This window comes from Colletotrichum orchidophilum, assembly GCF_001831195.1.
Source record: "Colletotrichum orchidophilum strain IMI 309357 chromosome Unknown Scaffold_137.1, whole genome shotgun sequence".
In the NCBI taxonomy this organism is placed as follows: domain Eukaryota; kingdom Fungi; phylum Ascomycota; class Sordariomycetes; order Glomerellales; family Glomerellaceae; genus Colletotrichum; species Colletotrichum orchidophilum.
Window position 1 is genome coordinate 68,876 of NW_019173093.1, and position 20,395 is coordinate 89,270.

Here is a 20,395-nt window from a genome sequence, read left to right on the forward strand (position 1 = left end):
TGCGACTAGCGAGAGAGACGGGAAGAATAAGGTTAATATACATATGCGGTCGGCCGGCGTTCTTTTGTCACCAGCCCAGCCCCCCCTCTACATTGTAGCCGATCAGAAGAGATCAACAGACTAGGCTCCGATAGAGTAGATCTCTTGGCCCTTCGCGTTCACCGTCCCTCCCATCTGCCTCCCTTCTCTTCTCCGTGAGCCCAAGCGGCCACTTTTAATTTTTCTTCCCGCAAGTTTGAAGTTTTACCGTCTTTTTTCATCCATTAATTGTAAACTTCCGAGTCGGCTGTGCCTCGAACGCTCGATGCTCATTCACTTTGTTTTTAAATTCTAATCGTTCGTGTGGGCTTCTGAACAAGCCATGCATCTCAAGCACGTTGTTGCTGCCCTGGCGGCGTTCAGCTCGTTGGCTGCGGCGGGTAGGTCCCGACATAACCTCGAATCTAGCTGTACAAGCACACTGACTGTCATGTCTTTTAAGCACCTGCTCAGGACGCAAAGGCCGTGGGCAAGGGGCAAGGGCAGAACCAGAACCAGAACCCGAATCAAGACAAGAACAATGCAAAGGGCAACAACAATGACAATAAGAACAATAAGAACAACGGCAAGAACAAGAATAACAACAACAGAAACAATGGCGATGTGAACATTATTCAAAACATCATCAAGCCAAACATCATTGTGGTCCAGGAGAACCTCGACAAGATCAGTCAGCTGCAGAAGCAGAGTGAGAGAGAACTCGCCGCGCTGGTGCAGTCCCAGCTCGCGCTTGCGAAGCAGTTGCAGACTGTCAAGGATACCATCCGTATCAACCACTTCAAGGCGCAGTTTCCTCAAGCGGTGAGTTTTCCCTCCTTTCAATTTTTAGAAAAGCTGTCTCATATAACCGCCTCCGAGAATGGAAAACTGTTGAGCGGGAAAACTGACTCTGGATAAGAACACCATAATCGTCACTGTCACTGGCCTCGTCGACAACAGAAACCAGGGGCAGCAAAACAAGCGATATCTGGTCAACCAGCTCCTCGCAGACAACGGACAGGCTGGGAAGCAGACGCTCGTCATGGTTACGGACCCGACAAACCTGGAAATCACGACGCAACAAGCAGCATCGGTCCAAGCAAACGCCTTTGGTGCCGCCCGCGTGCAACTCGAATCTCCTCCTTTGACTGCTGCTGGATCCAACACGTCCGACGTCAGCGCTCAAGCCGTCGGGTCCACCTCCGACAGCAGCCTCAGCCTCGCGGCCTTCAGCCAGGCAGCCCCCTTTGGTCAGGTAGGCCAGAGCATCATTCTCCCCGCGGGCACGCAGGCGCCGCAGCTGCTCTCAGTCCCGGACCCAGCCGCCATCATCCTGCCGCAGCAGCAGGGCCTCTTTGTGCAGAACGCGGGGACCTTCCTGAGCGACTGCGCCAAGTCCGCCGCCAGCGCCGCCAACGGGAACCCGGCGCTGGCCGGGGCCGCGGCGCAGATCTATTCGAGCTTTGAGCAGATTGCCGCGGCGCAGCTGGCGGGGTTGTCTGGGCTGGGTATCTTCATCGGGAACAGGGGCAATAACACTGCGCAAGCAATACCGCCTCCGGCTCAGGTTCAGGGCCAGCAAGGAGGACAGAACCTGGGAAGTATCGCGGTCGGCGCGAACCAAGGACAACCGGCTCCTGCTGCCGCTGCGCAACCCGCCCCTCCACAAGCGGCACCGGCACCGGCCCAACCCGCCGCCGCTCCGCCTCAGGGGAATACCGGGTCCGGAGTGGTGATTGTGGGATTAAGCCCTGGGGGCCAGAGCGCGACGCAACCGGCTTTGGCCCCACCAGCTGCCCCGCCTGCGGCATGATAGTGTGAGTGGGTGCAACTCGGGAACGGAGGTGTATTGGAGTTGAGGGCAGGGCTTCAACTATGTACCAAGTTGGTCGGCTGGCTGGATCTACTTGGATCACAACGGGCGTTGATGATAATGAAGGGTTGATGAATGGAATACGAAATGCTGTCGAATCAAATCGCACACACCGTTATGACGGGAGTTGTGGTGTAGAAGTCGGAGTAATAAGGTAGCATTCTCCGGCAATAAGTGACTGAATTTGAAGTACAGTGCAGACTCCTGAGCTGGATCATTCATGCAGTGAGTGCTTGGGAGGGACGGAAGTGAATGCCCTTCAAGGAGGCTCATCCAACTCGGTCCATTGGGCCCCATGGTATCGAGGCACGGCCCAAGCTATACTGGGAGAATGAACTAAACAAGCCATTGAATGTCAACAGGCAACGTCAACGCCCATCCAAGTATAAACGGCAGAGGGCCTAATGTGGTTTGGAACGCAAGCTGGTCTTGAATGATGGGTGATGAAAGCGGAGGTTTCGATAAGGCGACAATATGGTAGGTGTAGGGTATCTTGGTTGACAAATGTCACTGATAGGCCATCGGACAAGGTTGCCTGAGACTCATGTCACCACAACTTGCGTTGCAACGACCATAACTCTTCCGTGCCTTTGAATGTCGTCGGTTGTGTCCGTCCAGATATGTGGGCTTACAAAGTCGGAGCTCGAGGCACTGGACCTCTCTCCAAAGAGACCCTGACCAATCGAAAACGACCCCTGCAGGCTTTCTCGCATCTAGCGGATCCTAGCGTCTCGAAAGCGAGGGGTCGCCGCCGGGTCTCAGCCAACCGCTGCCAATGAAAGCAGCTTAGTCAGTCGTCCCCGCCGAAAAATTTCCAGGCATGAGGCGAAGAAGGTGCGCTCTCAGCCCACGTGATCATAGGGTAAGCGAAGCCCACCGCCAAACTCGCAAATTTCCTTTCACCCACTCTCGCGAGTCTATCACACCTGACCGAATCTGTTCGTCAGCCATCAACCATCGACATCTAGGAGCAGCCTTCGTACGACAGTTGCCCAGCATGTCGCTCGTCTCCGGGGAGAAGTGTTCGTCTATCCCAGCGCCCCTTTGCTTCGAGATCATCGATTGCGGTTTTTCTCGAGCAAGTTTCGCAATGCCGATGCTAACTGTCTTGGTGCAGCGAACTTCCAGTTCATTCTCCGTCTTCTGAGTATGTACTCTCCTACCACGCCGACGACAGCAACCCCTACACACACCACGCCGATTACCCCGACATGAATCCCGAAACCGGCACGAAAAGTGGAAGACAACGGGAGAAGGCTAACAGTTGCTCGCAGACACCAACGTTCGTGGTCAGGAAAAGGTCATGTACGCGCTCACCAAGATTGGTGGTGTCGGTCGTCGTTACTCCAACATTGTGTGCAAGAAGGCCGATGGTACGTCTTTTTTACGAAGCCCTCATTCTCTCTCTCCTGGCTCGCCAGCAGAATCCGCACACGAGGACTGCATCCCGGCGCTAGGACCAGAAAGCTCGAATAATTCAAGGAGGATCGAAAGAACTAACCAGATATTTCCCCACTACAGTCGACCTGAACAAGCGCGCCGGTGAGCTCACCTCCGAAGAGCTTGAGCGTATCGTCACCATTATCCAGAACCCCACCCAGTACAAGATTCCCTCTTGGTTCCTCAACAGACAGCGCGACATCGTCGACGGCAAGGACAGCCAGATCCTCGCCAACGGCGTCGCCTCCAAGCTCCGCGACGATCTCGAGCGCCTCAAGAAGATCCGCGCCCACCGCGGTCTCCGTCACTACTGGGGTCTCCGCGTCCGCGGTCAGCACACCAAGACCACCGGCCGCCGCGGCCGTACGGTCGGTGTGTCCAAGAAGAAGGGTGGTTAAGCGTGTGGCTTCTGATGATGAAAATTTGGGTCGTGCGGTGGCAAGGAACAATAGGCGGCGTGATACGGCTGGTTTTCTCTCCATCTCATCACTCGTGATGATACTCTACTGCTGCATTACAACAAGGGGATTGCTATTCTGCGCAGGATGGTGGCGTCTCTAGATAAACAAATCGGAAGAGTTCCATCATACCAAAAAACAAAAAGCTAAAAAGTACACGAAAGCTTCCAGTGACGACACGATGCGATTTCAATGCGGTACGACGTGACAAACTCAAACCCCCAAAGCAAACAAGCCGTTACCACAATGGCCTCTTGAGTGTGAGGGAAGTATGAGAGCTACTCTTCCCCCGCAGCCACGGAGTGCTATAGGTTGTACGTCCGTAGTGACATGCCAAATGCCACCCGAAGGCTATCATTTCAAATCTGTGCGACTCCCAAGCGAAGCGGATCCCGAGTCCTGCTCCGTGTGGACGGGAGTAGAGACATGGAGCTCGAACTGCTCCACCCGGAGACCAAATCCTCATCGACCCACACCGGAACGGCCTGATGTTCAGGATGGCATCCCGGTCGCCCCGTGAACGCGGGCGGCCCTTGGCCAGTACGTGGGTGGTGAAGAGGGCACAGCGTGCAGAGGAAATAATCGCGACTTCGCAAGGCATGTAGGTTGGTCTCGTACGCGCGATGAAGTTGGAGGTTTTGTGTTACTATGTTCAGGGCCATCTGATAATCAGAAAGAGGGGGGGGGGGTGGGACTTTCTCTTCAACTTTTCTTCTCAATTCGACTAGGATTCCCTCCGACCATGATGCGATTGAGTGAGCCTTGCGTAAATGCACATTTCCAGTCACGTCGCCAAGTTGAGAGCGCGTAGTGTAGGATCGCGATACAGTCAGTCTCCGGTGTCACTCAAACACACACGGCAGCTGGCATACATGTCATCGAGTCTATTTCATCACGATCCTACGAAAGAGCCCTTCTCGGTCTAAAAAGGGGGTATATCGACAAGAACCACATCAGCCCCTCCCCCGCCGCTTAATCCTCATGGATAACAGCCATATCCAAAACCTCGACCCTGCCCATGCCCCTCGTCTCTCCCGCAATGAAATCACCCAGCCCTTTGAACGCGCCGGGCTCCACGAACCCGACAACCTCCCACTCGCTCCCCAGCACATCCTGGCTCTCAACCTGCTCCACGAACCCCAGGATCCGATCCTTGACCGTGCCGGGCTTCTGCTTCTGCTCATCACCCTCTTCGTCTCCTCCTCCTCCTCCTCCGCCTCCCTTCTTGCCACCACCGGCAGCGGGCTTCTCCTTGACGGCCTGCTTCAGCACGCTCGTCGCGCACGTCACCCGCAACCTCATCCGCGCCCTCTGCACGGGAATCGGCTGCGCTGCAATCAGCGCCTTCATCGCCTCCAGCGCCTGTGACTTGGCCGATTTTGTCGTCGTCACGCCCGTCCAATGGAAGCCCTTCTCCCGGGGCTTCGCCTCGCCCTCCTCGCCGCCCGCCGGCGTCCCCGCGCCGCTCGCCGTCTTCGATCCTCCGCCGGCGCCGGCACCGCCCTTCTTACCACCACCACCACCACCACCACCACCAGGCGCGTCGTCCCCGTCCCCGTGCGCCGCAGAGCTCAACATGTCCAGCGCCTTCTCAATCATCCCCGTCGTATACACCCTCTTCGTCCTCGGATCCACAAGCCGGCTCGCCACGATGCCAATAACCTCATTATGCACCCGTTCCGTCTGCTCCGCCCTCTCCTTGCCACCGACCTGCATCTCGCCCTTTTTCAAAATCTCGAGCACAATGTCGTCCGTGCTCTTGCCCTTTCCAAACGCCTTTTCCAGGTCCTCCTTGGGCGCCGTCTGGCCCTTGGAGACATTCAAAAACACGTTGGGGATCTGCAGCACGTTGTCGAGGTCTGTCTCGATCCCGGACCGCCACTCCATGACTTTGTTCTTGTAGCACGCGATCTCGAAGCGCTTCTTGCCCTTCTTCAAGCGGACCATCGACACGTTGGTCAGCTTGATCTGGTTCGAGGGCTGGTTGATCATCCGCGACATCTTGGCGGTTGTGAAGTCGTCGGCTTTAGGCAGTTGTAGAAGGTATGTAGAATGGTCCTTCGCGACGGCGTTTTGGTTGTTCGCAACGACGGTACAGAGGCACTGAGGTTCGTCGTTGGTCGGTGACGTTGACGGATGTTGGCCAGAAAAGTTTTGGCGGGGTAAAGTGCTTCGTACTGCGCAGCTGCTAGGAGGGGCAGCAGGCGGTAAAATATCTTTACGGCAGGCACTTTGGCGAGTGCTGGTCTGACGCTGTTTTAGCGGATACCAAACTGGGAAATCTGCAGGCAAGGCACTCCAGAATGCGCCGGTGACTAATACTGTCATTTCGACTCATCTCCGTTACAGCTGCATATCTAAATTGGTCTAGCCCCACGGCCTGTCCTGTTCTTACAGCACCATCGGAATAGAAAACCTGAAAGTTTACGAGAAAAAGGAGTCACATTCTAACAGTATAACTAGATTCTACCGCGCCGGGCTTGCACTGGCGCTACCGTTTAATCGGTTGACTGGGTCCTCCCGCATTGACAAACTCCAATATGCCCCAGTCTTGTACCACGAACCAATTTAAGCGCTTACTGTTACAACAGCATGCCACTAGCTATTCAATCTTCGTTTCGTACATAGCTCATTACTGTGAGTGTGTTTACGCGACCCACTCACCACCAAGCCAGCGGTTGAAGAAGTCGGACGAGGCCTCGGGTTGGTCCATGGGGACCATGTGGCCGGCGCCGTACAGCTGCATGAAGGTGAAGTTGCCGCTGGACTTGACCTTTCCGTACTCCTCACCCTTACCAACAGTGAGACCCTTGACCTCGGCCTTGTTGAAGCTCTTCTGGCCAGGCCACTCAAGAGCCTCAGTCCAGGCACGGTTACCGAGCCAGTTGCAGATGTAGTCAGCGTCGCCGGCGTAGATGAGAACAGGGATCTTCTCGAGAAGATTGGGGACGATGCGGTGGAAGGGCTGGAACCAGTCACCCGCAAAGAGGAAGTTGCGGTTGATGTCAAAGTTGCAGCTGTCGTAGCTTTCGACCTCAGCACCGAGGGCCTCCTTAACCTCATCCTGGTTGAGGTACTCGCTAATCCAGCCAAGAGCAGAGTAGCAGAGGTTGCTGCTGTCCTCACACTTGCCACGAATGTCGTAGACGTTCTGGCCGGTGCGCTGATAGGGGCCGATGAGAGCGTTGTTGCAGTAGATGCTGGCGGGGACGCAAGACCAGACGCTACCAGAGTCGTAGCAGTTCTTGATCAGACTCTGGCAACGGGGGAGAGCGTTGTCCATGGCCTGGCACTCGCCCTCGTCAAGAACAGCCTTGTAGCCGCCCTCACCGCAAGCCATGGGGCGGTAGTAGCCGTACTGGGTCCAGCCATCGGTGAGACCGTTGCCGATCAGGACACTCTTCAAGTTGATGTTACGGTCCTCGTGGGAAAGAATTTCAGAGGCGAAGACGGGAATGTAGTGACCAGCGTACGACTCGCCAGCAATGTGGAAGTCCTGCTTGGAGTACTCGGGGAACTCGTGGAAGAAGAGGGATAGAAGTGCATAGACGTCCTTGCCGGCAGCGACCGTATTGGAAACGGAAGAGCCAGAGTAGGAGTAGCCGACGTTGACAGGTTGGTCAAGGAAGATGACGGAGGCGTTGTTGTTCCAGGCCCACTCGTTGTTGACTATCTTGAGCTTCTTGTCGATGGAGGCGGGGCCCAGCTCCATGAAGAGACCGGTCAAAGAAGAGCAGCCAGGGCCACCATTAAGCCAAAGGACGACCGGGTCGTTCTTGGGGTCGTTGCGGGACTCGAAGAACCCTGCGATAACGTTAGTAACGGCTAAGAATGAAGACAAAGAATAGCATCTGCCAGGTGGGCTAGCTTACAGTAGAAGAGATGCTTGTCGTTCTCTTCATCATCGAGGTAACCGCTGTACTGCTTAACCTTATCGACGCCGAGAGCGGAGGGGTCGACCTTCTTGGCGCGCAGGTTGAAGTTCTTGAGGTCACCGGCGATCTTGCGATGCTTCTCGCCGTCCTTCTCAACCCACATACTCTGGACGTCGGCGCCCTTGACGACGTGGTCCCACTTCTTGTCGGACTTGCGGTGGTGAGGCTTCGGCTTGGTGGCTTGGGCGGTCTTCTTGAAGGACTCGACGGCCTCGGGGGCGAGGAGGGTAATTTCGTCCCAGACGGCCTTAGCCTCCGAGGTCATCTTGCCAAACTTGTCCTCAAAGGCTGAGAGCCAATTCTCGCCGGTGGTCTTGATGGAGTCGAAGGTGCTGTCCTGGCCGCCGAGGACCTGCTGGTCCAGGGCGAGGGCGGTGGAGGCCGCGCCGAGGACGAGGGCGGAGGTTGAGAACCTCATGATGGGCTATCAGCTCAGATTATGGAGCACTGGTGATGGAATCAAAAGCGACTACGATGAAAAATTGATTATGGGATATGGAAAGGGATATATTTGAAGTAAAGATGGTGGATGGTGTTGACGGGAGGATGGTAGACTTTGGGAGGAAGAGGGAGCTCGGAGGAAGTGTGGCAGGCGACAGGCAGGAAGCTCGCGGACGTAATAAATGAAACATGACAGTGGCGGGCGGGTTGGCTGGGTGCTCTGCTGCTGCATGCTCTGGGCTGGGTGCTTGGGGGTGGGGGGGAAGCAGCCCAGGTGCGCGGAGCTTCCATTGTCACTGCTGCCATCGGGGCTGGGGTGCGTTGGCCGAGCTGGTCGCGCTACCGCTGTCGCAGCAGCAATGGCAACGACACAACTCGAGCAACAGCTCAACACAAACCCGTGGACCACCGCTCAATGCACAGTTGCTGTGGGGAGCTCCAGCTCGAAATGCAGAGAAACAATTGGCTCGTGAGCTGCCCAAGGGTTGGCCAAACGATAGTCGAGAAACACAGTCCACCTGATCCCCGCGCCTCGGACGCTAAAAAACGGAACCTGCCTGTTGCAGATCTGCTAACAGTTTCGTACCTATTCCTGTATGGTTGTCTGATAAGGGGATACGTCGCAAGCACCGTTCCTCCCTCACCCACCCTGCTTCGTCTGCGTCATGCCAGGTACCGCCGTACACCCGGCGGCGACCTCAGGCACCATAATCCCACGGCCAGGAACCTGTGCCGCGCCGTGCCTGGACCTGGACCAGGGACCTTTTACTGCGGATGACCCACAATCTTTCCTCGCTGATAAGGTGATGAGGCTTTCCGATTCGTCAGAGGGGGCTTAAACCAAACGGGAGGGATCTCAACCCAAGCAGGCGACATTGATAGCTACTCAAACGCCGAACTGCCCAAACTGAGGTGCCGAACTGCCAGATCTGGCGCCCCGGCAACAGTTTCTTCGTCATACCTTCAATATGATGCGGAATCTGGTAGGGGGAGATGTTTCATCTTTTTGCAAAGAAACCCAAGAGTTGCCTCGCCAATCCGCCGCTCTTCGCATGCCTGCCATTTTTTCTCTGATATGTTGCAGTTGACCCCTCCCTGAATGACACCGACGCAGCTTCAATCAACCGCATCGCAGCCAAATGCCAGCGAGATACGACTCGCACTCGTTTATCGAATCTCCTGTGTGTTGCTGACGAATACTGCACTCGAATCTCTTGGCCCGCCCAAAACGCTGTCCAGCGCCAGCCCAGAAAACCACACGGTCGTCGCAGGCCTGACATGAGGATCCGCCGCCCGACGTGAGGGTCCGCCCCCCCGACGTAAGCGAGAACCTCTACGGCCGTCCGGATATCCACCCATCCATCTGCCATGTCGCTTCGCATATCCACCTAACCGACCCAAAGTGCATCAAGGCATAACTAGGTACCATTAGGCCAAGCGAGCAGATATCCTCACCACCTGCCTTTTCATACTTTTGGCCACCAATCCATCAACAATCCAGACCATCAAGCAAGTGACTACTGAAGTCTATGTCTGCAACCTTCAGATCCTGCCCACGACACCGGATGCCAGCTGTTGTCGGCTAATGTCATTGTGAACTTGTTAGAATTGGCTATCGTCTACTTTGGGCTGCCGGCCATTTCTAACCGTATGCCTTCACCTGCCTCCTGCCTCCATCCCATGGTCCGATAGCACGCCCACTAGCCAGTCCAAAACATGGCAACGCCGCCATTGTTGCCCAATATCAGACTTTCTCTTGTCTGTCCCAAAGCTTGAATCGTCACAACCTGCCGACTTGCCCAGAACGCCGCCTCCCACCTAGCCTACTTTTGAACAGGCGGTCGAGGCCCGGAAGAACAATGTCGTAGGCCTTGCCATCCAGCTCATGACTTGCGCGGCCGTATCCCCCTCGTTATTGTCGCCGGTGTGGGCGAAGCACTCAAACACCCAATACGCATTAACTCCATCCCCAATACTGTACATAAATAGCGAGCTCCGTATATTGTGCTTTACAATTCTTTTGTTCGACTGTGGCGCTACCCCGGTCATCTCGGATCGCGATTAGATTAATAACTCGGGTAGTGGCTCGGGTATATCGATCGCTGGGACGTCTGCGTAAGCCACCGTAATCGTGGACTTCTTGTGCCAATACCGCACAATTCGAATGTAGCTGCCAGAATCGGCTCAACTTGCTCGACACCTGTCTCATCAGGTCGCTGTGTCGGCCACCGACATGGACGGGCTCGACGCTCTGTTCCGCCTAAAGAATTGGAAGGCATTCATGCGGAATCTACTAGATTTCTTCTTCACCACCTTGCCACCTTCTGTTTTGCCAAAAGACCCGTTTGACATGTGAGAGCCGTTGACGTCGTGATCGAGATAAGTAGACTCGGGTTTGGCTTCAACGAATGGCTTTGGCTCCGAAATCGTAGGCACACCCGGAAGCTGCTCCGTCGACTCTCTGCTGACAATGCTAGTGCCTTGAGTGCTTGGCGATAGAGGCATCTTGCCGGTGGTGGCACTTGTTGCCTGCGAAGCCCAGTCCCCGGTGTACGGGCCAGTGGTGCTGCCGTCTGTCGTTTCGCTACACCGCTGTTTGCCGTTATGACCGTGATGATTATCCGGCGAGCTACTAGCCCTATCCCTGCAGTGAAAGGGATCGCTTGCTGCAAAGTCGGCCACCGAATCAAATGACGTTACGATGCCGTTCACCTCCTTAGGATCCTCCGGCTCCGGGATGTCAGTGATATGAGCTGTTGTACGCTCCGAACCCGTCGGCTCGGGGGAAAGCCCGTCATCTTCTTGCTTTGACTCGTCCAACATCGGAGGCGGCATGGGAAGCTCTGCCAGAGGTGTGGTCACCCGGGGGGTCATGGAGTCTCTGCTTCCTTCTTGCCCGCCCGCCAAACTCATAGTTCGTGGGGAAAAGGCGCCATCGTTGCGGAGAAGTCTTTTGCGGATGGGATCCTCCTTCGCCTGCTCTTCCCGAATGCGTTGCTCGAAAAGACCTTTATTGATTTCGAGCTCGTCAACAGTGTACTTCATCGCTGGCAATATGTCCGCTACTCCCTGGAAGAGAGGGATGGCGAATAGGTTCATGAAGCTCAGCTGAGCCTTAGACAGTGAGATCAAGTCCTTCTTCGGAGGTGACAGGAGAGATGACGTGATTTCCAGTTCGCTCTCCATGGAGGCCTGTCGAGAGAACTCATCCGACAGAATGTACATCCACTTCAATGCGGTTTCGTGTTTCCTCGCCTGCAAGCCGTTGGGTTAGTAGTCGATTTTGGACAGTAGAGGTCATTATTTACTAACCACGTTACTGATATCTGCACATTTGATGAGCAGTGAGCATACCAGAGCCTTTTGCTCCTCCTGCATGCGACCATTCCAACCATCAGTTGTATTGTCAACATCCAGCTTGTCCTGGGTATCTCCGAGCCTCTTCATGTAATCGAAGTGCAGCCCCATATCCGTGGCAAGGATGGAGCTGATCATGAGGTGCCTCATCTTGGTGTCTTCAAAAACACTTGGCCAGTACCTTCGAAGAATCTGAGAATAGGCGGCGCAATGGAATGATTCGAGTACTGATCTGTCATTGTACAATTGAGCCAAAGGGGCATTGAGGGTGACCAAAAATCCGTTGTTGACACCAGGGTGGCCGACGTCATGCCCTATTGCCGTGATCAAAAGCGTCAAGCCGTCGAACGGATGGAGCAGGCTTGCCATTGGGGAACTCTGCGGCGGGCTTTGACCCGCCAGTGGATCGGCGGGATATGGTGCGAGAATACCAACACGAACCAGAAAGTGGAAAGTAGCCTGTAGAACATCGACGACATGACGGAAGTTGTGATAGGGAACAAAATTGTTGTATGCAGCCCGACACGCGACCAAGAAGCTTATGAGCTGGTCTAAACGATTCGTCAGCAGCCGTCCGCACACGGCTCATGTAGGCGCAATGCACTTACCTGTCGGTATCCGCCAGCGATCCAACTCGGGCATTGACAAAGCATGCTTGAACATTACCATGGCCGCAACGAGAAGCTCGTCATCCGTGAAACTGTGCGCGCAGAAATGCCACTGACCAACGGCAGCAGCGACCGCAGCTTGGCGATCGGTGGAGACGGCAATGCTGACATTGGAGATCCGATCATCATCTGAGTCCGCGCCCGACCGGCAAATACCCCTCATGAGTCCGGATACCATGGCTTCCCTGAGATAGGAAAACGGTTTCTCCTCATTCACGCCGACCCACGACCGCTTTCTGCCGCGACGTACTTCAAGCATTTCCTGCTGTTCTCGGGCCGCATCCTTGTGTGCCCGATAAGCATGGATTTCTAGACTCGTGATGGACTTGAGATGTAAAGGACTGATGATGACGTCGACGGCTCCCAGGTCCAGACAGCGAATGATTAGGCGTCGATCAACTGACGCTGAAGACTTGGGTTTCGCATCATCGCTAGTTGGATCTGTTACGCTACCATCCTCGTGAGATGAGAAGCTCACGATGGGTATCGGTACGATCAGCTTCGATAAGCTACGGAGATGTGACTCAGTCATGATCCTTTGCAGCAATTTGAGGCCGTAGATGTCCTCCTCAGGTGTATGAATGTTGATGTCGGCAGTAGTCGGGCGAGAATGCGGCGACGCCGATCTAGATCGGGACCGGATCCTGGGTAGCCGTTCGTCGTGGGGAACATCAATGAGAACCAGAGTTGGTGTGAGGTCCATCATGGACTCGTCCGAAAGCTGGAAGAGCGTAGAAATACAGGCCGAGCCGGTGGAACAAAGATAGACTGAACAGTTGGTTAGTACGTGATACTACGGGTGTATGGTTTTCAATCCGAGCCTACCCTCTCCAAAGGTTTCCAGTAACAAGTCTGCGTCTTTCTGAACATCGACATTCTCCCGCACGTCGGCTTCGGTTGCGTCTATTGGCTGATCATCGTGCGCATTAGGTCGGATAAGCCTGTCCTGGCGAACCTGGCGGTTCACGTAGACGACATGGCAAGTGGCATCGTCCATCATGGCTTAAGGGAGCAACCAGTCTCGCGACCGGAGCGCTCTGGCCACTAGGGCAACGAGGGTCTACGAGCGTAACGATGCGATTGTTCAAGGTTGCAGTTGATGGGCTTTGCAGCGAGACAAGTCGAGGACGGCGACCCGGTCCTGTCGAAAAGTAGCACGGCGGCGCAACGCCTACAACGTCCACGTGGTTGCGCAATCTGCGACGAGGGATTCAAGGGTGCAGGCCTCGTCGTGATGAAGTCGTCGAGGGGATTGAAAGGCAAGCGTGGTCGGGATGTCGACCAAGAGTCTCATCAATGGTATTTCACCAAGTGCAGGCGACGAAGCAGCAGCAGCGCCGTGGTTCCGTCGGTCACCAGGATTGGCATCAATCGTAGTCGCACGAAATCGGTTTGGCCGAGATCATGAACGGGGTTATTTGTTCCAAAATGTCGAGGCGTTTACGGATCCTTTTGGCTTTTGTGTGAGTAGGGGCGATCGGGGAGAGGGGGGATGTGTCGTTTCGCAGTTGCGGGTACCGTCGCGCGGAAAGTTCGCATGTACTTGAGACGAAGGGTGGAGGCTTCAGTATTCTGGCGCTGTTGATGGCGAGCGAGGTCTCTGGATCAGTCTGGCATAGGAGGAGGAGAGGAGGGAAAAAGGATTGCAAAATTGGGCGACAGAGAAGCGGAGCTCAAGAGGGAAGCGACGACAAATGGACGTGATATCATGAAGGGTAGACTACGTGGAACAAGGAAGGGCTGGGACGAACGGGCGTGAAGTGGGAAGAAAGGAAAGAGGACGACTGGGCGGCCAGCTGGGACGGGGAGGATTGGAGTTTGGGTCCTTGGACTGGGACTGGGACTTGGACTTGGAGGAGTACGAAGTACAATGGCCGGGTCGAGTACGAAATTGTTAAGCAACGCAAGGGGGTGGGGGTGGGTGTGCCGGGTGCGAAAGAGACGGGAGCGCGAGAGAAAGAGAGAGAGAGACAACGGGAGAGATGAGAGACAGCCCAGGCACTGCGCTGAGTGGTGGTTGCGGTTGTGGGTGCGGGTGCTGTGCGGGTGCAGGTGCAGCAAGCAGCAGGCGCAGGCGCAAGCGCAGGAGCAGGAGCAGGCACTGGGAATGTGTGGTGTGCATATGAGGTGTGGAGGGTGTGTGGGCTGGGTGGGTAGGCGGGCAGAAAATGGCAGCACAAGCGTACCTACAGCGCACCCCCAAATGCTGCTTGCAAAAAATACGGGAAAAGAAGGCAGGCGAGCGAGTGAGCGACTGAGTGGTAGTGGAAGGCCACGCGGGCAAGGTAGCGAGTGCAAAGTACCTTTACCTTCCCATCTCAAGACTGGAAGCCTGCCACCCCCCGGCGGCGGCAGCAGCAGATGTACGCAGAGACGACTGACTACCCTACCAGGAGGTATCTGCACTGTACCCAGGTTCTTAGTTCCCCCACATGGGCCATGCCTCCCCTCCCGTCAGCCTAGGTACTAACCCAGGATGCGAGTGCAAGTACATACCTTACGTTGCCAACCAAAGCAAGGCGGGACGGAACAAGAAACAGAAATCGAAGCTCTCCAACCCAAGGAAAAGCTATAGGAGTGTGACTTGACACCGGGCTAGCAAGGCAGCATCCACTTACCGCAGAGTCTTTTCTTCTCGTACCCTGGAGTGGCGACGGAGAGTTCGAGCGAATGAGTAAGTGAGGTGGGGGAGGCGACTTGAGTCCTCGGCACTACGAGTGTTTATGGTGTAGTGTAGGCGCCTTTCTTTTCTTTTTTAATTTTCTAGTCTGGAGAATGAGGGTTTTTTTTTTGGTCTTCTTCTTCTCTTGGGTAAGGTTAGCAGCAGTACATCTACCGGGCGTGGTCACGAGGAGATCAACGCATGAATGGAGATGGTGTCAGTGAGAAGTTGGGGAAGGAAAGGCATTGGCGAAAAGAAACGAGACGAGAAACAAGAGAGGAAATGGCGAATGGGGTTCGGATTGACAGAGGAGCAGAAGGAGAAGCAGATGGCGGCGGTGGTAAGTAACCCAATTGGCAGTTGGCAGTGCGAGGTGTCAAGATGGTGGCACTACATGTTGTAGTATGTGGTGTGTGGAGTGTACCTACCGTATGAGGAAAGGAATGGAAGCCATGGAAGGCGACGGTTCCTTACCACCAGCACCAGGTACATTCGAGGTACGAGGTCACTTCTGATCCGGTCTGGCGTGGTCTCGTCTGCTTTACTACCTAACGCAGGTAGCGCGTGTCTTCCAAAGCCAAGGATGTACTGGCGCCCCAACCTTGGGAGGAATGGATGGATGCAGAGGGGAGAGCTCGAAAGCGCTCCGGGACCCAAGACGACGATCCAGAGATGGTAAGGCGGATAGGCAATGGCTGATTCTTGCTATCTCTCCCATACAGAGGAGGCAATTTCCCCAGTCAAAACTACATGTCGAAGAGGGAGAGGCAGAGGCAGAGGCAGAGAGAGGGCTCCAGCCCAAAGAGCTCAGGAATTCCCCAATCCCGTGCTTGTTTTCAAATTTCGATCTCAGTTCCGTGAGAAAAAAAAATATATATATAGAACCCAGGTTATTAGCTGCGGTCTCGAGACAGGAGTGCTGGATGTGACTGCAACGCCAGATAAGCCAGGGCATGACTGGGCTCGCAAGCGACATGCTTCAGAGTACCTTCAAGTAAAGAAGGGGGCTCTTCTCGGGGAGTCTGTCTGGTGACGGCTCGGTATGTTACTGTACGTTTCCTCTCGCTTGAGAATCTGGCGCAAATACAACGGAGGAATTCCCTACAACCCAAGATTCGTGACAAACAACGGCATGCCAAGACGGGCAGCTCCAGATCCGGCCCTTGTTCGTGTTAACCGTACTCTGCGGAGTGTCGCCGTTCCAAGCATAATAAACTATCCTTGCGCAGTTAACTCAACATCGACGCACTTCGACTCGGGGCAAAAGTCGACGGAAACCAGATCAAAAAGCTCGGGCGCGGGCGACTCTACGATGGATGCGGGCCACGCAAAAATAAAAAATAAAATAAAAAATAAAGCGAGGCGACAAAGCGGACAATTGGAGACGTATTCGACCGAGTCATCTGATAGGCATCCGTCCTGGGACGCACAGAGCAAAAGTGATGGCTGACGCTCGTGCTGGGTAGCTTGTTGAGCAGCTGGCCGGCGGGAAGGAAATCAATTGCTGGTGCTATTCGGAGGCTCAGGGGCCTAAGATAGGGTGCGATGGCATGCTGGAGACTTGTCGGACTCAGAATGTCAGTGCCCGTCGGAATCAGAATGTCAGATCTGGATTCAGACAAGCACAAGCCCCTAGCAGGCATGGGACGATGACGGAGGGGAGAGGGAAAGATGCCCGCAAAAGGTACCTCTTCCCACAGTGACTGACCAACCCACGCTTCCGTTCCCATGGGTGCCCGTGGTCGCTAACTCGCGCCCTACACTCACTCTGCAATATGTGAGCACCGCACCTCTTTACATGCTGTCAGTAACAATCGATGACTGACTGATCGATTGATCGATTGATTGATTGATTGATTGATGGATGGATGGAGGAAGTGGTCGAGGTAGGTCGTGGAGATGTAGTGTGAGGCAATGCATCACTGATCGGCCGCTGCAGTTTTCGGGCTGCTGGTGCTTATCTCGTGTGAGGGGGGCAGCAGGGTAGCAGGGGAGCATGGCAGCAGGGCAGCAGGCAAGGGGGCCGGCGGCGGGGGCAAGGGGAAGGGCCCTGCACCCAGTCTTCTGGCCGCCTTCTCGAACATCGATCGAAAGTGTGGAAGCCTTCCAAGGAGCCACTTTGCCATGCAGTCGAGGGGGTGCACCGGGGATGGCGACTGGAACCACTGGGAACAGTGTTTGCAGGGGAGAAGCACGTCAAAAGCAAGGGCAGGGGGAGGGGGTTGACGTCCATGGAATGTGCTCCGGTACCTCGACCAATCGACTACCTCCCTGCTGGTTTTTCTGCCTCAGGGATTCCAACTCATTGGGTCAAGGCACCTCCTACTGTGTACAACCAGGTAAAGTACGCTAGGTACCTCAGAAGAGACGCCGTAGCGCACCGGCACCCACCTTCCCGCCCGCAGCCGTCTCTGACTGGCGCAACCAGATGCTGGATGACGCCTGCTTCCATTTCAATTCCGCCTGCACGGCGTGCCTGCCGTTCTGAGACGCGTTCCTCAAGGCCTCAACTCACCTCGACGCACCTCGGGCAGATGCACATTCAAGCCACCTACCTCGGTGACTAAGGTCGGGCATCGGAAGGTTCCTGACGAACCCAAAGAGTCTCGCAGTCGTGGCTTCCTTTTCCTGTTTGTACAACAACCGCGATGCGCACAAGGAAATATACATGTCTTAACCTTAGCAACCAAGCAGGTGGGAATACCTAAGGCAAGTAGCCTAAGGTAGCTGCCTAGGTACCTTCGTACGCACGCATACACGCACACACGCACGCACGCAGCCAATACTGGGAATGCGCGGGAATGAGCATCGAGACGTCCTTTTCGCCGAAACTCAAAGCACGCAGATGAAGTTTCTCAAAAGAAACCAAAAAAAAAATAAAAATTATAAAAAAAAAAAATGAAAAAACAAAACAAAATAAATTGGTCTAGGCGCACGTCCGCTATCAGTAAGCGCTACTTGCACAGTCACTGCGTGCGATTTTCCACACGACATTCGACATCCAACTTCCCTGGTTGGACCCTGTTTGAGACTGCCCAAGTTACCGCCTTCACCCTCGGGACTCTCCCGAAGCGTCCCCCAATCAATTCGAGCAGAATACGCAACTTTTGGCCCTGAAAGCGACAACAGGATCCGACTCCATGCTACAGCCCACCACGTCAGTAACTTGATAGTGGCCAGGTGCGTCTACGGAATAGGTACGCACACGCACATGGCATTGCGTCGTTTACCAGGTTGCAACCTGTGTGCTGCGTGTCGCGTACATGTCGCTCGTCCCGATCTGGCCTTTCACCTCGTCAGTCTTCCATTCCATCTCCATTTCCTGCCCACCGCATCCAACCACTTTCTAACACAAACCGCATTCTAGTCCACCAGGCTTGCCCATCTCCTCCGTCTTTGGTCGACTATTGCACACTTTTCCCCTCCTCCCCCTCTCAAGCATGCCCTCAAGGTGGCCGCCCTCGTCTCCAGTCGCCGTCATCAGTCACGCTGCATGCGTTCCATCCGCCAAAACTACATTTGGTTTCAACCCTTCCGCCACCCTGCAGGCATGACACCAGTCCCCTCTCATGGCTCTCTGACTGACTGGGAGGCACGTACTCGAATTGGTCTTTCAGTATGTCCGTCCATTGAGTCCCCCGGCCTACGCTTTCACGGTGGTATAGCGCTGGAAGAAGCGTGAGAAGATACAGGAGCACAACCCCGAAGCTCGCGACTCGCATTGCCGATCCTCTCTCCTCACGCGTGCCAGGTCTGGCCTGCCACGCAAGGAATCCACATTCTGCCCACTCCTCTCAGCACTGAGCACAGCAATCAATCATGGCAAACAAGGTCCTGTGGCTCTGTTCTTGTTCTTGCCCTGACCGCAGATTATTACCCACTTGTCGCAATGTCGCCGATGACCCATGATCCATTTCTTCTTCGTGTCTTCCAGAAGTAATGGAGAGGTGGGGAAAGAGCAAAAAGAAGCCTCTCTATCGGCGTCTTTTCTGTTTCCCTGCGGATTACGCAAACGTCCCCTGGCCTGTCATTTGCTTTATCTTGCCCCGTCCCGCCCTGCCAGAACTGCTCGTGGCTGGCTGGGCGTCGGCCCACCGTGTGTACACTTGCACATATGCAACCGCAAGATTCGACGAGGTACACTGTCATCCTCCGATTTTTTTCGTGATGAGCACCGTTGCCTGGCTCCCTGTCAGCAACATGTCGACTCAAGAAACACGCGAAGTGACTCAACGCAGTAATCGGACGGCAGGGAATCTGTCTCTTATTTCGCACGTCCGCGGACGAGCAAGAGGACTACAAGGACATCCCGTGCAATTGCGGCTGCAAAACCGCCGTTATCTACAGTGTTCAGTAGAGGCCTTCTTAAAGAGGACCCCTTCGGATCTCCATTGATGGCTGGACTAGAAACACTTGGCCACATTGGTCACAACCAAGATTGAGGGTTTCCCAGCACTCCTGACTTCGCAACATGGTACTCCAATCGCTACCACCCGGAGTTGGGGTTGCTGATAGCTTTCCATATGACTGCCGAAGCTCCCCTTCCCACCTGCACGTCAGCGTAACACCGGTATCGAGGCCTACTATGGTAGCTGTCAGAGAGGGATGAAGAAAGGCGCTATGCCTCATTCGAAGCCAGCGTGTCACGCTTCGCTTTCGAGCTTGCCACCCACAACGCACAAAGCCAGATCGGCCCATTTAGCCTTACCCGGCCCTTCTTATGACAGTAGGGTGAAAAGGCCTTTTCTGTTTGCGACCAGATCAACCAAGTTGAAGAACATCCAAGATATTTTCGGGGATGCAAACGATGAGCCGATGCATTTTACCTCCTCCCAGTCTTTGAGAGCATTCTCTTGAACCGACACCTCAGCTGCACTCAGTGAGTCTCAGTCCTTAGCTTGTACGCGATGCTTGTCTACTTCGTCGACCTTCCTTATCGAGTTATAGTCTTTCTCTTATCCGTCTCCCTAGCCAGTGATAGCTGCTATGTTTTTTACAGATCATTTCACAGGTCACATTCTGCACCCTTGACAGATCCATGCTATTGGCTGCTCAAGTGTGCAACCAGCCAGTCGCCAAGTATTCCAGAGATATTCTCAAGGTGGGGCATGGCTTCAGCTTCTCGGTCATAACATCTCGACCTCCGGCCCATGAGTTTCATCATGGTTGGCATTTTGCTGTCTGGGACGAATAGCTTCCTGGACTTCCTCTCACGTTCTTCCAGCCACCAGATGCACTTCTGCCGTACCCCTGCACCCATGGTTCATCTCAGCTATGGACCAGTCACCAATAGTATACCAACCCGCCCCCAAAGATGGGATCTGCCAACCCCTCCGACTCATCGCAGACGTGGTTGGTGGATGCGAGTGCGGACCTAAACTTGTTCCACTCATTCCCTTACGACCCCCTCTCTACTGTATTTGCCTGCAAGGGTGTCAATCTGACCACACGACGTACTCTGTAGTGCCTGCATTGGGGGTCCAGAGGAAAACCTAGGTATTACCATCTCGACTCGCAAAGATTTTCGATAGGATTTCTTTTGA

General features: G+C 54.7%; 6 protein-coding genes across 6 annotated transcripts; 2 read left to right on the plus strand and 4 right to left on the minus strand.

Annotated features, from left to right (window-relative positions):
- Positions 1-361: 361 nt before the first annotated feature.
- CORC01_11933 (uncharacterized protein) lies at positions 362-1,831 on the plus strand (the record flags this gene model as incomplete). The annotated part of the gene is made up of 3 exons (XM_022623555.1): positions 362-419; positions 482-840; positions 938-1,831. 3 exons carry the CDS (start codon positions 362-364, stop codon positions 1,829-1,831), a joined length of 1,311 nt encoding a protein of 436 aa, XP_022469951.1.
- A 1,057-nt stretch (positions 1,832-2,888) lies between these two features.
- CORC01_11934 (40S ribosomal protein S18) lies at positions 2,889-3,729 on the plus strand (the record flags this gene model as incomplete). Its single annotated transcript, XM_022623556.1, has 4 exons — positions 2,889-2,913; positions 3,009-3,038; positions 3,166-3,264; positions 3,413-3,729. The coding sequence occupies 4 exons, from the start codon at positions 2,889-2,891 to the stop codon at positions 3,727-3,729; spliced, it is 471 nt and encodes a 156-aa protein (XP_022469952.1).
- A 1,032-nt stretch (positions 3,730-4,761) lies between these two features.
- CORC01_11935 (uncharacterized protein) lies at positions 4,762-5,790 on the minus strand (the record flags this gene model as incomplete). The annotated part of the gene is made up of 1 exon (XM_022623557.1): positions 4,762-5,790. One exon carries the CDS (start codon positions 5,788-5,790, stop codon positions 4,762-4,764), a length of 1,029 nt encoding a protein of 342 aa, XP_022469953.1.
- Positions 5,791-6,436: 646 nt separating this feature from the next.
- Positions 6,437-8,142, minus strand: CORC01_11936 (serine carboxypeptidase; the record flags this gene model as incomplete). The annotated part of the gene is made up of 2 exons (XM_022623558.1): positions 6,437-7,593; positions 7,662-8,142. The coding sequence occupies 2 exons, from the start codon at positions 8,140-8,142 to the stop codon at positions 6,437-6,439; spliced, it is 1,638 nt and encodes a 545-aa protein (XP_022469954.1).
- A 2,231-nt stretch (positions 8,143-10,373) lies between these two features.
- On the minus strand, positions 10,374-13,190 carry CORC01_11937 (3'5'-cyclic nucleotide phosphodiesterase; the record flags this gene model as incomplete). Its single annotated transcript, XM_022623559.1, has 4 exons — positions 10,374-11,420; positions 11,478-12,073; positions 12,131-12,958; positions 13,016-13,190. 4 exons carry the CDS (start codon positions 13,188-13,190, stop codon positions 10,374-10,376), a joined length of 2,646 nt encoding a protein of 881 aa, XP_022469955.1.
- Positions 13,191-13,557: 367 nt separating this feature from the next.
- CORC01_11938 (uncharacterized protein) lies at positions 13,558-13,997 on the minus strand (the record flags this gene model as incomplete). The annotated part of the gene is made up of 2 exons (XM_022623560.1): positions 13,558-13,790; positions 13,925-13,997. Coding segments are annotated over 2 exons (306 nt in total), but the record flags the coding sequence as incomplete, so codon positions are not given.
- Positions 13,998-20,395: the final 6,398 nt, after the last annotated feature.